At 41.3% G+C, this 15,254-nt stretch overlaps 1 protein-coding gene across 6 annotated transcripts in view; it reads right to left on the bottom strand.

The window, feature by feature from the left end:
- The window catches only part of SUGCT (succinyl-CoA:glutarate-CoA transferase), a 287,447-nt gene that overhangs the window by 37,973 nt on the left and 234,220 nt on the right, over positions 1 to 15,254 (bottom strand). For all 6 annotated transcript variants that reach the window (XM_077916528.1, XM_028750513.2, XM_077916531.1 and 3 more), the window contains one exon: positions 3,655 to 3,718. In XM_077916528.1, the coding sequence (XP_077772654.1) occupies positions 3,655 to 3,718 (64 nt within the window). The remainder of the gene's footprint in view (positions 1 to 3,654; positions 3,719 to 15,254) is intronic.

Here is a 15,254-nt window from a genome sequence, read left to right as displayed (position 1 = left end):
TCACATTTCTGCCTGTTCGTCCTACCTCTGTTGACAGCCATTAGAACATTCCTTTTCATCCCTTCCCTCTCCTTGCAGTTTAACCTTGTCCCTTGAGGAGTATTTTCTTTCCACAAGATAGATTGTGGGCTGCACACAACATGAAAAGTTTATGTACTTTTCCTGTTGCCATCTGCAAGGTATTTCTTCCCAATATTTTCTTCCAAAAGAATTGAATTTCAGGTTCTAGTTTGCTTCTTCACAAGTCAAAATGCAACTTTAAAAATTGTTGATAGAAATGCTCAAATCCCCTTATTTGTTGTCATAAGTGGCTTACAGCACAATCTGGCACATTTCTACCTGGCAGCAACTTCCACAGAGCTCAAAAGGGCTTACTCCCAAGTAAGTGCACAAAGGATCGCAGCATCAAGCTTACAGTCAATAACTACATGAACAAGAAGAGTTTGGATTTGATATCCCGCCTTTCACTCCCTTTAAGGAGTCTCAAAGCGGCTCACATTCTCCTTTCCCTTCCTCCCCCACAACAAACACTCTGTGAGGTGAGTGGGGCTGAGAGACTTCAGAGAAGTGTGACTAGCCCAAGGTCACCCAGCAGCTGCATGTGGAGGAACGGGGACGCGAACCCGGTTCACCAGATTACAAGTCCACTGCTCTTAACCACTACACCACACTGGCTCTCATGGAACATGTTGTTCATTGAACCAGACAGATACAATGGCTTTGACCCTGCAAAGGGGGGGGCAGCAGGCAACCAAATCCAAGGACAGCACCAGCACAGCACAAACCCCCTTCTCAGCCACTCCCTGCTGACCCAGTTCGTGGAGGAAACTTGCTCTTAATAAACAGGTATGGTCACCATGAAGTAGGTGCTCCCTCTGAAACCCTGGTCTCCAACAGGAGAAGACTTTATTAGTTAAACTCAGCAGCTTGAGTAATGTCTGGAAACACACAGGAAGCCAATATATTATAGCAACAGAAAGCAATTATGGTCAATAGTCTGATTGCTGCATTCTGAAATTATTTAAGTTTTTAGTTAATCTTCAAAGGCAGCCCCATGTATCCTACACTGCAGTAATCTAACCTGGATGTTAGCCAATTAAAATCATATTTTTGATTAATTACATTTCCACTGAAGCACAAGCACAGTGTGCTGCCTCCCTCGGTGGATTAAAAGGCAAACATTTGATTTTTAATCTCTCTTGGCAGAACCCCATTTTGATGCTGGCCTTTTCCCTCTCTCTTTCCTTCCTGTATGCCCTCAATATGCTTCACCTGGTTGAGCACATCTTGATTATGAGACTAAAACTATTTGAAGAAAGGAAACATTATTTATCTCAGAGATCTTTTCTCATTCCAGCTCCACACAACATGCTTACTTTTAACTTGAGAAGTGACAGTACCAACATAACAAGAAAAAGTCCCACCTTATTTTTGAGACCCCCCTTTCTTCATATCACTAGGAAAAATACCATCCTTCTGTTGTTCAGCCATATTTTTCCATTTCTTTCAAACACATAAGTTCACAATTTATGTACGGCTCAAGGTAAACCTAAAGCAAACACAGATGTGCACATATACACTGCTTTTTTTCCAGATTAGCCCAACTGACTCCAGGGTAAGCAATTAACTTCAAAGGGACTACTGTGGAATAAGTGGTTTGAGGATTGCCATTCATAGATGGTTTAACAGAAACATTCATAAAAACAAAGCACAAACATTTCATCAAACTTACGCTAAGATTTTTTTCAAGATAGGGGTCCCCATACTTTGTTCAAGGGAGCCTTTTCATAAAGCAAAAGTTAAACCTCCTTGCCTTGCCTTGCCCTGGGAATCAGAGAGAGACTTGGTCACAGGATGAGAGGAAAGACAGCCTAGACGCAAAGTGCCACATCTGTTGGGCTGCCCTTAATGGATTTCTGGAGGTTTCAGGTACAGTGGCCTATTTCCTTGGGAAGATAGATTACTGGAAGAGTTCTAGAATATGCACTATCTTTGAGGCACAATGCCAATTATTTTGCCCAATAAAGGCCCAGTTTATGTCAGGCAACATGGTCCATGTATGCATCAAGTCAGGACAACTATTGCGCAAAGGAGAGCTGGAGACTGTAACCACAAAAATGGAACAACCTTTCATAACTCTAGCATCATTCAGAAACATCTGGACCCTGGTCCTTAGGAAATGATCTAGGCTGGAACACACACCACCCTAGGCAACAGCTTATGCATGCTTGCCTTCTTGAGAATCTAACAGGGAAAGTAACAGATCTTAATTGATATTGCAGAACATATGCAATTCACTGGTGGTCTTATGACAATCTAATGCCCATTCAGCTAGCAGAAATACTCAGACATACAAGACCCAACCAAGAAATTGGAAGGTGTTTAGAAGCGGATGGAGTGGAGGCATTAACCTGACCTCCCAACAGGTGAGCCACTGCTGTTTAGCAGGAGAGTCAGCAATGAGACAGCAGGGAGGTTGGCACGGTTCAAACACACCAGCAGGAGACCAGATTGGCTTCACTGGTGGATTCACACTCTGCTGATCTCACAACCACCTCATCCCTCCCATGGTACCGGAGCAACTCACATTTGGGATGTGAAACAGGGTTCCTTTTAGTGTCATAATTTAATTCAGTGTTTGGTATCATGTGCATGAAGCACTGAGAGTTAAAAAGAACAATCAAGCTTTGAAAACTGTCGCCCCCTTACAGCAGCCCAGATTAGGGCTGGGCAATATCTGGTTTTCAACACTGCGATATATTGCCAGCTAAACATCGTGATATACCTATATATCACAATGTCTGAAATAAGGATGGAGCTTTGTAGAGGCATTGGCTGGCTTCAAGGTTTTTCACACACCGTGATTTTGACATAGCATGAGCACACACACACACACACACACACAATATATGATTCACAATATATTGCCAGGTCAAAAATTATGAAACCAATATCATCATATGGACTTCTAACCGGTTTGGGATGATATGTCAATATATTGCCCAGCCTTAGCTCAGATATAATCCTGCTTCAGAAGACACAAGATCTACCCACCCTGGAAGAATGGCAGATGAAGGTGATGGACTATATGGAACTGGCAGAAATGACTGGCAGAATCCGAGACCAGGGAGAAGAGTTGGTGGAAGAAGATTGGAAGAAGTTCAAAGATTATCTACAGAAATATTGTAAAATTAATGAATGTTAGAACGATGTTGGATAGAAATTAAGTGGTTTCTAGCTGTAATGCTTTAAGGGAATATGAAAAAGGGGTTGTTAAGAGGTAAAAATCTAATGTTATTATATTAAGATCAAAGATTAGGATAAATAAAGAGGGTAAGGATTTGCTGAACCAACAAACTGAACTGGAATACAAAAAAGGGAGGTATGAGGAGGTCCGGGAAACAAGCTAAAGAAAAATAAGCAATGGAAAATTTGAGTGTTTTTAACCATTTTTATTTTGTATCTATTTTTTCCCCTCTCTTTCTTTCTCATTTTTTGTTGTAATACTTTAAAAAAATCTTAATAAATATCTTATAATATATATATATATATATATATATATATATATATATATATATATAATCCTGCTTCAGGTCAATAGTCTCTGGAGCTGGCTTCCATCAAGAAAACCAAAAATGAAGGAAATATGCCTACCTGGAACAGCTATCTTCCCTACTGTTGGATGATCCATCTCCATGACAAGCCCATTGTGCAGAACCTAAAAAGAAGAAGAAGCAAATATATAACAATAAGCATCGCCCAGTGATACAGAAAGCTGCAACTAAAAGTATGGTTCATGATGAAGCCCCGTTAAGGAAGGACAATACATATTCGCTTTATGCATGGAGTGCTGGAAGTCCCTGTGTTGTCCAGTATTTCACAGTTGTTGCTGATGGCTTCAATTATTATAACCCACATATTTGAATACAAATGTCATATCTGATAAATAATAGTCAAGGACCTCCGTATGTAGAATCTGTGCTACATGAACAGGCTCCCTCTAGGTAGGCTATATGATTAATTATATTTAACAAATACAAATCTCATGCAGCAGTTTTACTTGTCAAAGAGAAATACTGGAGTTGTGGGGCTTGTCATTTCAGTTTTGTATTGCTGTAATATTTTAAATTACTCTTTATTGCAAAAGAAGAATGAAAAATCTAGCACCAGCAATATCCCTGTTACTGCCACTGAAATTTCATCCTTTATTTTATGACAGAGAACAATTAAACCCAATATGTGGAATGGGAGGGACTTATGCTGCCAACATACTATATCTTGATTTCAGTAAGGCTTTTGACATATAAACTTAGAAAATTAGAGCCTTTGTATGTCTTCCCATTCAGTTACACTGGCAAGCAAGCAAATGCCTATAACTTTTCCTTTCTTTTATTTTACTTTTTTGACAGAACTGGATAGAATTCGAAGGTATAGAAGCCATTTCTGAGTGGGTGATGCCTCCCAAATTTCAAACAATTAAGTGTAGGGTGTTATTTATTTATTTATTTTTTCCTTCAAGTCTTCCTTTACATTTTGATTATTTAAAAAATTGTAACTGCTATAACTGCTCCCCCCCCTTATTCTTTGAACAGAATTGAATTAAATTTTCAGCCATAGTTGCCCCTTCTGAGGGGATAAATTCTGCCAAATAAGGTGCAGGGGCATTTGTGTAAGGGGGTGTGTGTCAGTGCGCCTGTTTAAAATCTGGGGAGAAGGAAAAGGCTTTGCTTTTGTTGGGAAATCTTAGAGGTGCCTCTTGGTTAAGTAGCCTGCACAATTTCAAAAATCAGTGTTTCTAAAAGTAAAGGGGGAAAGGAGCCCTAGTAAAGATATACCCTGGGTGGAATCAAGAGAGCTTGCAGGAGGTGGGGTGATCCATTTCTTCAGACATGCCGTCCTTGTCTTGGACTTAGCGCTTCAGGAAGACTACTTTGAGCTCTTTTGGAGAACACCTACTTTGCTTCAGACAAGCCTTAAATCTCTCTAAATTAACCTGCTGCAGTTCAGGCTTCATCCGAACCCATTGCATATCCCACTGACTTCTGCTAACTGCAGCCCTCCAGGCTGTATTGAAAATCAATTGGGCAGTGGGGGGCAGGCTAGCCTTCCGAAATATCTTTGGAGAAGGTGCAAGGAGCTGCAGCTGAGAAGACAAATCAGCAGCTTTCTGTGCTCATGCACAATTATTTTCCATTTGGACACTTTGGATCTCAGCCACAGAGTAAGTAATTCAGTGGACTGATGTACAGTATGTGTGCTAGTTATACCTGCCAAGATACAAATCTTTTCTGTTAATAAAGAAAGTGGTGTATGTGTCAGACCTGTCTTGGAATATTGCTGTAGTTATTGTGAGGTGTGTGTGTGTGTGTGTTTTAAAAAAGAAACAACGAACCCTCCATGTATACTATACTTCTTTTCTACAATTCTTGCAAAGATCCAAGAGAGGCTCTTGGAACCATGCTGCAAATCTCCCCACTTCTTGACTCAGATATGCTACATGAATTTAACATGCATAAATTTTAGTGGCTTGTTAGAAGAATAAACTTCCATCATTAACCGATAGTTTATTATCCTCCCCAAGACAAAACTGAGATGTCCATCAGTTTAACTTCTGAATGTTTTTTTTTGTTTGTTTGTTTTGTTTGCGTGGACAGGCGGAGTCCCCAGATCCTGCGCGGTCCCCCCGTCATGTGGAATAACGACTCAAGACAACGTGCTATGGGATTAAATTGGCCACAACTTTATTAATTTCAAATGTGGGTAGACCTTGGCTCAGGCATTGGGCGTTCTCCCTCCCCAGTCCCCAGCCGGGGACCTAGGGAGCATCAGGGTTATCCAGTGTGGGGGGGGGGGGATGGGCCGGCTCTGGAGAACATATGTTCAAGCAGAGATAGCCGCCCCCGTTACGCCGCCGCCTCAGGGGAGAGCAATGATGACCTTTCGGTGCACGGCCAAAGCCTCCCTTCAGAAAACCCCTTTAAGGGGAACCCTGGTATCGCCGCCGCAAGAGGAAGATGGACAAAAGGATTCCGCCCAAGGCCTGATACCGCCAAAGTTGTGACGTTTTGCTACGGGAAAGGCGAAACCTGCCAATGCAGGGAAATTCCTTTCCGGCCCTTTAACAGTGACCTTAACGTAGCAGCGCCCGCATACCTGTGAAGAAAAGTTAACCTGCAAAACCTGTGAAGAAAAGTTAACCTGCAAAATAAGACATTAACTGAGGGTGGGTAGGGTGGGAGAAGCTCTGGAGCCAAGTGGGATTCCCAGGTAAGATCCTCCCTCTATTGTGTGGGCAGGTAATCCCTCCCCTACCTGGCCTGGTCTCCTTGGCAACGCTTCCCCCAGGTGGGATTGGGCAGCTCACTGAGGTAGGCGGAGACCTCCAAGTATCCCACCTGAGGGAAGGCAAAGCCAAGCCTATGCTGTTGGGGCTGCTCCAGATCTAGGGGCTGCGCGCGTCCACGCAAAGGGCGCCCCCCGTTTTAAGCGGGGAGCGGTCATTATTTGCAAGGTCAGTAGATTTCTTAAAGACAACATTAGCCTAAAACTCTAATTGTTGGCATTAAAACCCTTATTACTGTTTCTTTGCAGAAAGACAAAAATCCCCCCATAACTACATTTCCTACCATATAAGGACAATCTAATTGTTTATTCTGCTTTTTTAAAAATAATTTGATCTACATACAGATATATTTCTGTTGATATGCTCACAGATACTGTTCCTTTTCTGATTTTTTAATTGTATAAATTCAGGTTGCTTGCCTGCCAAACTAAAGAAAGATGCCTTGTAACTCTATTGTACAGGGAGTTGCAGGAACTAACAATGCATCATCTACATACAATGAACATGAAATAAAATTACCTAACTGAAATTTCATTCCCCAATTAAGATTTCAAACAATTTAAAAATAAATTGAACCTCACTGGATGCCTGATTTCCTTGCAATACTATCGGATAATGAGTCTGCCAACTAGCGCTAATACGCCCAGGAACCTCACCAAAATGCTGGAGAGGATGCACTTCCACAGGCACATACCTCCACATGTGATGGGAATGCCCCAAAATCCAACTATTCTGGACAACAACCATACAAGAAATATGCAAAATAACCAAACAAGTAATAGACATCACCCCATAACTGGCCCTACTAAACATCTTCCAAGAGAATAATGCCCACTCACATCACAAAGAACTCATAACCCACCTACTCTCAGCAGCCAGAAACATCATAACCAGACACTGGAGAGACCTGTCAGGAGTAAGCACGGACAAATGGTACCAAATAGTATGGGAAACAGCCTTATTAGAAAAACTAACCAATAAACTGAAACTGACACGGGGACAAATGGAAGAAGACACCTTCACCCTGATATGGCTCCGTTTTATCACATACATAGCCCAACAAGACAACGACAAGAATCCACCAACAGCATACGAATCAATATGGCTAACCTGATTCGAAACACTCACCCACCCCACTCACACTTGAAAACAAAGTTCACCACAGCCAATCACAAACAACCACACCCTAGACCTCTCTCACCACCAAAGGAGCACAAGTGACTAGTAAAGAGAACTCGCACAAGCAACACTGACACAAAACCTCACACATACATTAAGTAAAATAGAAACATTGCCACCCAACCCGACTCCCACCCACCACGCCCCCTCCACCTCTTCCCCCCTTTTCTTCCTAATGTAATACCTATGTCTCAACAAATGAAACTGATCTGTAGAAAATGTAACTTGAAAAAAGAGACATTGCACATACTTTTGTAAACCAAGAAATCTTTAATAAAAATTGTTGTTTAGTCGTTTAGTCGTGTCCGACTCTTCGTGACCCCATGGACCAGAGCACGCCAGGCACCTCTGTCCTAATAAAAATACGTTAAAAAAAATAATGAGCCTGCCAAACCAGAACAATAAGTGAAGTATAAGTATTTGTAAAAATAACGTAAGATTGGGCTTCATCTGTTACTCCCTCTGCCATCTATACTTTGCTAAGATTCCACCCACCCCACTATTTTCTAAGTCATGCACTATTTCCCCTTGATTGCTTCTAGATGAAACTGGCAAGACATTTTCAATTCATCATCATTACTGTTCAATCTACCAATCTGTATAATGTGTCCCTCTTTGTCTAAACGGGTTGGGTTTTTTTTTATTTAAGTCTAGTTTTTTTCCTAGAAGTTTCTTCAATAGTGGTAAACATTAAACCACTATTTTCTGGTAGTTTGCCCTGGTAATGCCTTGGTAAAATTTGGAAAGAAGGATTTGTGAGAACAGGATGCTAGACTAGATGGAGCTTTGGTCTGATCTTGCAGAGATTCTTCTCACATAGACACAAGGTGCTGCACAGCCTGAGTTTCCAAAGACAATTCTGTTGCCATCTCAGCTCTGAGGCCTATATATTGCCACGATCAGGGGTAGGCAAACTAAGGTCCAGGGGCCGGATGCGGCCCAATCGCCTTCTCAATCCAGCCCACGGACGATCCGGGAATCAGTGTTTTTACACAAGCAGAATGTGTGCTTTTATTTAAAATGCATCTCTGGGTTATTTGTGGGGCATAGGAATTCGTTCATTCCCCCCCCTAAAATATAGTCCGGCCCCCCTAAATGGTCTGAGGGACGGTGGACTGGCCCCTTGCTGAAAAAGGTTGCTGAGCCCTGGCCAAGATGAACCCTGACTGATGGGGAAACAAATTGCCTCCCTGCTTCCCTCTTTTCCTAATACCTAGGGTGCAAGTAAGCTTCCATCTTGTGGATAACTTTCCATATACAGTATCTACTCCCAAATGATGGCATATTTTGTGTCATTCTTGTGCCCGGACTCCTCCAACTAATCAAGAGATCAGCAATTAAATCAAGGCAAACAATGCTTCCCTCCATATGACTTATATTCACTCCATGCAATATTTATTTTCATGTGCCTTATCCTTTAAGTGATGCACAAAAGCCAATGCAATATATTTCACCATGCATGTGCTATCAAGCGTTTCATCATTTCCCTTTGGAATAATACATTACTTTGAGCAAAAAAATGACTGGGGAATAACAATGTCACACGCTAATTTTACTGCTTCTTTTGACGAAGTTAATGACTTTGGGTGGGATTCACCCAGCAGTTCCATCAGCAGAAGTTCTGTGCAAGGTCTTCCACTTACACAATGGGGCTTCCCCCTTTCCTTCCTGCACTCCTGAAATTGGATCAGAGGGATGTTGGGAGAACCCCCAGAACAGCACTAGTGGGGATGAGGGGGGACATTCCATCTGGCAAACTGAAAATCTTGCAGCGATGGAACGTTTAACATAGCACGACATGGAATTCCTCCCTGTATGTTTAAAAGCTTGCTGCATTTTCTCTTAACAATATGGAAGTCCCATAGGCCTATAAACTTTCAGAGTGGAACAATGCATGCTTAATTTAACCTTTGCTGCTCTCTCTGTTCTCTCACTTTTTAATAAACAAAATATTAGAACAAGACGCAATCAAGGTGCTTACACTCACATTTGTCATGCATTTTATGGCAATAAATGAGCATTGCTTTGAGCAAAGTCAATGCCTTTAGATGTATCTGCTTCATTTGGAATGGTTCGTTTCACAGACCTAGTGTAGATCATATTTCACAAACCTGTGCTTATACTTTGTGATCTGTGGAACATAATATTATGATAAAGTTCTTTTTAAGAGAATCATTTAACATGCTTGTCTCCACAGAATTCAGAAATAAAAACCTGAACAACCGAGGATTCCTAATGTAATGTTTCATTCCAGAAACAAAACTAGGTAATTTGCAACTTCAATATCGAGGGGGAAATTTGGGTGGAGAGAATTTCAAGAGCAGGAGCAATGCCGGAAGCTGCCTTGTGCCGGGTCAGGCCATTGGTGCATTTAGTCAAGTGCTGTCTACTCCAGATTTCCCCTGCTTGGTGCCATCCCGATGTTAGGTTCCCATCACCCTGGCCAGCATGGCCCAAGGCCAGGGATGGTGGGAATCATATGTTAAAACTTTTGGAGTGCACTAGGTTGGGGAAGGCTGCCATACTCTGACTGGCAGCCACCCTCCATGGTCTTGGGCAGGGGTCTTTCTTCTAACTGGAGATGCTAGGGAAAGAGTCTGGCGCTGGCTGCATGTAGAGCATATGTTCTCTGACACAGAGATATGGCCCTTACAAAGAAGCACATTGATTAACACTTTTCTACCAATGCTGAATTGGTGAGCAGACGAATGTATGATACAAAAGGAACTCCTATTTGCTGCAGCAAGGCGACAAAAAGTGGGAGAGATCTTTCTCTTCCCTGCTAGATACCTGCTGGTGTTTAATAATGCACCCATGGACAAGGCATGTCAATGCATCTTGCCACATGCACCCTAGTCATTGTTCTGCACACATTCCCATGCCTATATACACAAGAATAATTGTAGTCATATGTGTCTCTGAGCTCATGCCCCTTGCTAATACAGAGCAGTCCCACTTAGTAGAATCATGCTATGATAGCTCTTCTGTTAAAGAAATCATGTGAAACTTTTTTGTATATATGCTTGCTATAAAAATACCCCTTTGTAAAAGAAACACAAATCTCAATAGCCAGGAAGTCTCGAACACTCACCAACAAACCGCCTAACCTAGAAGCAAGTGAAAGAACCAATAACAATAGCCTGGTATCATTCATTTTCATATGTCACTTGCTTTTTACAGTCCACAGGGGTCTCACCTGTTTTCCTGTGCAAAAAGTATATGCTCGGTACACATTTTCCAACACCATAGTGTGCTCCCAAGAGTCTTCCTTTAAGCACTCCATCCATCGTTCATCTGCCACATGAAGTGTTGTAGCTTGTTTATATATAAATTACACTTGTGCTGAAGCTTGTCTATCAGTTTCAGGGTGTCCCTTATGCCTGGCCGTGTTTGGAGTGAGTGGGAAGTGCATTAACCAACCACTGGTTCCAAGCCTTTAAAAAACTGAGGATAGGATCCAGTGAGCAGTAGGAGGACTGGGGTTTCTGAAGCACGCTTGTCAGTGAAGTCCCAAGTGAAGCCATCCTGAAAAGTCTGGTGTCCCTTTGGAGAAGACTGCCCCGCTGCACAAGGGGAAATGTGGAGAACCCCTGAGTAGGACAGGAATCAGCTGAGCTGATTCATTTGGCTCTTTGGATCCAGGCCATTCTTTCATGCTTACTTCCTTTTCCCTTCTGTTGCAGCTCCTGTGACATACCAACCTGACCCTCCTTGCGGAGATGCGGTCAGGCAATTATTTCCTTCATAAACTTTAGGGTATTCTGCTGCTATCATTCATCTGGCAGCAGTAGCACAATAGTATCATGCAATTCTAATGGTTTTTAAAAACTTCATTTTGCGACGTAAACCTCTAATTCTCTGGACTTTATTACATAGCTGTAAATATTTATTCCAAGTCGCAATCTGCCAAAACAAAAGTATAAAATAATGAAGAACAGTTGACTATTTAAGGCCTGCAAAAAGAAGGTGTGTGCCTTTTTGTGCTCTGAACGCTTTTTTTTTTTTTCAAATTGCTCTTAAATAATTTACTTTTACAGGCATTTAGAACATTATGGGCTAATTCAGACATTAGGACAAACTTTGGCAAATTATGGCTCATTCAGACCACCATTTGTTAATCTCAGAATATCAACCCAGGATCAGAACCTTATATTCTTGCTATGTCTGAACTTAGCCATTATGTTCTTAAAATAAATTTCTAGAAACAATGAGTTATTGCTATCTTAGAAATAGGTGAATATTCTCTGAATATGTGACTTAACTTCTCTGGAGTATCAGAAATAATATTAACCTTAACATATCTCCACACTTCTCCAATATTAAAACTAACAGGGGGAATTAACCTTTGTAAAGGCAAATGTGGTGGGTTACCTATTTCAAAAATAACTGTATAAAAATTAACTCTAGTGGGGGGGAGACCTCGAGAACCATGATTTAAAAAAGTATTTTGAAAAATTTTGTACCTCTTTAGCTAAGAGGCAACATGTGTCATGGGCTATTATGTGCTGGAAATGTCTATGAATTCTATCATGGAACATAAAATCTTATTGACAAGAGTCAGAGTGGATTATATCTGCCAAATTATAGACAAATAAGTCCAGGGGCTTTTTGTGGGGAAACTGTAGGAGATTCACTTTCCTAATAATACATGTTAGGGCAATACTTTTATTAAGTCAACTGTTATTGTTGGCATCTGTCTGTCTTGAGTGCACATCCAGGGGTGAAGTCAAACTGAAGGGGAATCACAGTGCCAACTGTGGCTGCAGAGTCCAGTAACTCATAACTGCTGCCTCTGGTGTTGTTTTTGCTGCGCTGGCAGCACCGAAGTGACCTCCCAGGGCGCATGCCTGGGCTATGTGTATGGAGGTCCTGGGCTGCCCAGATGAGAAGACCTCTTGGCCTCGCTGATGTAGTCCAAAGATAAGTAGAGCAATATGTTTGGCACCAGCCTGGCTGCAGGAGCTGCTGGCGTACAAGGTCCCATCCAACAGTCTTAGGGACTCCACTGCATATTTATGTAGGGTTTACTCCTTGGTCCTTCTCATGAAGAAAAATGTCAAACACATCAATAAAATGTAGTTGGCTGAGAATATCAGGTTTGAAAGGGCTGACTGAATAATCCAGTTTTTAGAAGAATGTCAGGAAATGAGCAGGAATGACTCCTGCTGAACATCTACTGGCAAGGAGTTCCATAGGACACAATCTGCCACTCTAAAAACTTGGCCCCTGGCATAGGCCAGCCAAACCTCTGGGGCATGTGGAACCATCAAATGCGCCCGCTCAGAACACCTCAGCTATTGAGGTGGAGCATAAGTACAACTTGGACAAAGAAGAAATGTTGCCTCCCTGGCTTGTCTGGGAGTTGATTTTGAGTTGTAGCATGTTTAAATAAGAAATATAACTATAAATATAAGAAATATAACTATATTTATTTGTTACTCATGGGAGGTTAGGTACGTTACAACATGCAGATAGGACTGCTCAGTGGATAATATAAAAATGCAGAAGAAAGCAGTTAAGTTTACAAGCTGTTCAGTTCCAGCAGTTGGTAAACATGTGATCTTGAACATCCAGCGCATAATCCACCTCCATTTCTACCTCTATAATCTATTTTATCACCCTCCATATGGGGACCACAGCATAGGAACATAACTACTGTATCTATATCAGTGTCTCACAGCATGACAAATTTTACATTTGAAAGCCCATATATTTTTATTAAACTGTCTTGAACAATTTTCCTCGCTGGTGTTCCAATCCATTTTTCCTCTGTAGACAATATAAAAAGCTACGTATGCACCAAAGCCTAAATGCCTACATATGACTTGTTCACTCATATCAATTGCCTTCTCTTAGGCACAAAATTGAACTAGAATAAAATATTGCAGGCACTCCCATAGAAGCCTGGGAATTACAGAGGCTGAGAATTATTATGACTGACAAAGAGCCGAAGCCTCCTTCACAGAACTATAGTTTCGAGCATTGCTGATTAAGTAGACCTTACACTGGTTTAACTCTGTAGCACAGAGGACACACTCTTAAGTCCCATTTAATGGCATGCAGAGTTTGGGCGAAGACAGCTGCAAGAAATGGTTACAGGACCATACCCATGTGGAACAAACTGACCTTGCATAAGGCTGCTTCATCTTATTCACCTTGCCCCCCCCCAATGGAAAATCAAATATATTTACATAATAAAATGGCAAAGCATTGGCTTTTGAAATATGGCTTACAAACTTACTCAACAAATAAGAAATGCTCCAATGACAAGACTCCGCGAGAGCAAAGAAGAATTTGTACCATCACAGGTGCCAGCCAACTGGTACCTTCCACAAGTGGGAGGTTTGCTGGTTTCACAACTTGTCCCAAAAGGTACAGTTAGGACACTCTGAAACCAGTTCCACTGGTCTAAAATGTCTGCCTTCGCCCTGTAGTTTCCGCAGTGTAGAAACCTCTGCGTGTGGTTCCAGGTTTAAGGCTTAAGCCTTAAAGCAGTGTATGGGACAAATCTATGCTGTTTGCTACACCTGTTTACAAAGACTACAATTCTCAAAGGAAAGCGTGAAAGCCACAGCTTTAGATTATAGGAAGCAGGGTGGGGATTTTAGAGTCATCAGCACATTCAGTTCCTTCAAAACTTTGCAAATGTGAACCTCACAAACCATTATGGAAAAAGCCCATTGTTGGAGAATGTTTCTGTAATCTGTCCAGGGGAAATCACCATAACAAGTACTTAACATCTTCTAAAAAGAGTATCTTTACTAACCTGGAGACAGTTTCACTGATTTCAGTGGGATTTGAACGAGAGCCTCCAGGGGCTCAGTCCTACTTCTGTTGCTATTACTGCACCTCAGTAAAACGCTGGCTGTAGAAGAAGAGAGCGTTTAAATATTTCTACACCCAGTTTTTTATTTCTCAAAAGGCAGATGAATTGAGCATATGCTCTTGGCCTATTTATGATATTTACAAAAATTAATGCACCACGAAACAAAGCCAAAAATATGTCGACAAAAACTCACACGCCAAGGAACTCCAGCAAAATTATTCCAGAAGAGAGGAAAACAACATTAAGAACACTCACTGACTACTGGCTGATGGACGGTTGCAGAAAGATCAGTAATGGTATCATGATTTTTCAGATACTTTTCCAAAGATTGTCAAGATCCTTCATTTTAATTGTTGCACTCTTTTACAATATATAAATTATATCAGACTATATACATTTCTGTCAAGAGTTTGCAGAGGATACCCTACTTGTGAAACACAAAATAAAACTCCTTTTACAACAAAAATTCTCCTCCTTTGTGTTTTCAACAGGAAATGCTGATCTATCCCAGCTCTATCAGATACCATGAATTGAATCTGGAACTGTTTACATGCAAAGGACATGTTCTGCCACTGAGATACAACCCTTCCCCTGGTCAGCTCATTCCACCACCTTTTTAAGAAATAAAACTCTTTAGAGGAATAGAATACAACACTGGAAAATTCTTGTTCTCCAGCTTTTAAAGCTTTCTTTTCTCAAGCCACTGAGACGAAACAAAATGGACTCATTCTGTTTCCAAACCTCTGTGAGTATCTGTTGCCCAAAAATGGCAGCACTTAATATTTTATTAAAATGTAGTAGTTAATATTTTCCTTTTCCTAGCTGAAGTGGAATTCCTGTTCACAACCTTGGACGAGAAGGCAAAATCCCATACCATTCATGTAAAATTACAGTGATTGACTTATG

Source organism: Podarcis muralis, chromosome 12 (genome assembly GCF_964188315.1).
Source record: "Podarcis muralis chromosome 12, rPodMur119.hap1.1, whole genome shotgun sequence".
Classification (NCBI taxonomy): domain Eukaryota; kingdom Metazoa; phylum Chordata; class Lepidosauria; order Squamata; family Lacertidae; genus Podarcis; species Podarcis muralis.
This window is presented reverse-complemented; position numbering and strand designations above follow the sequence as displayed.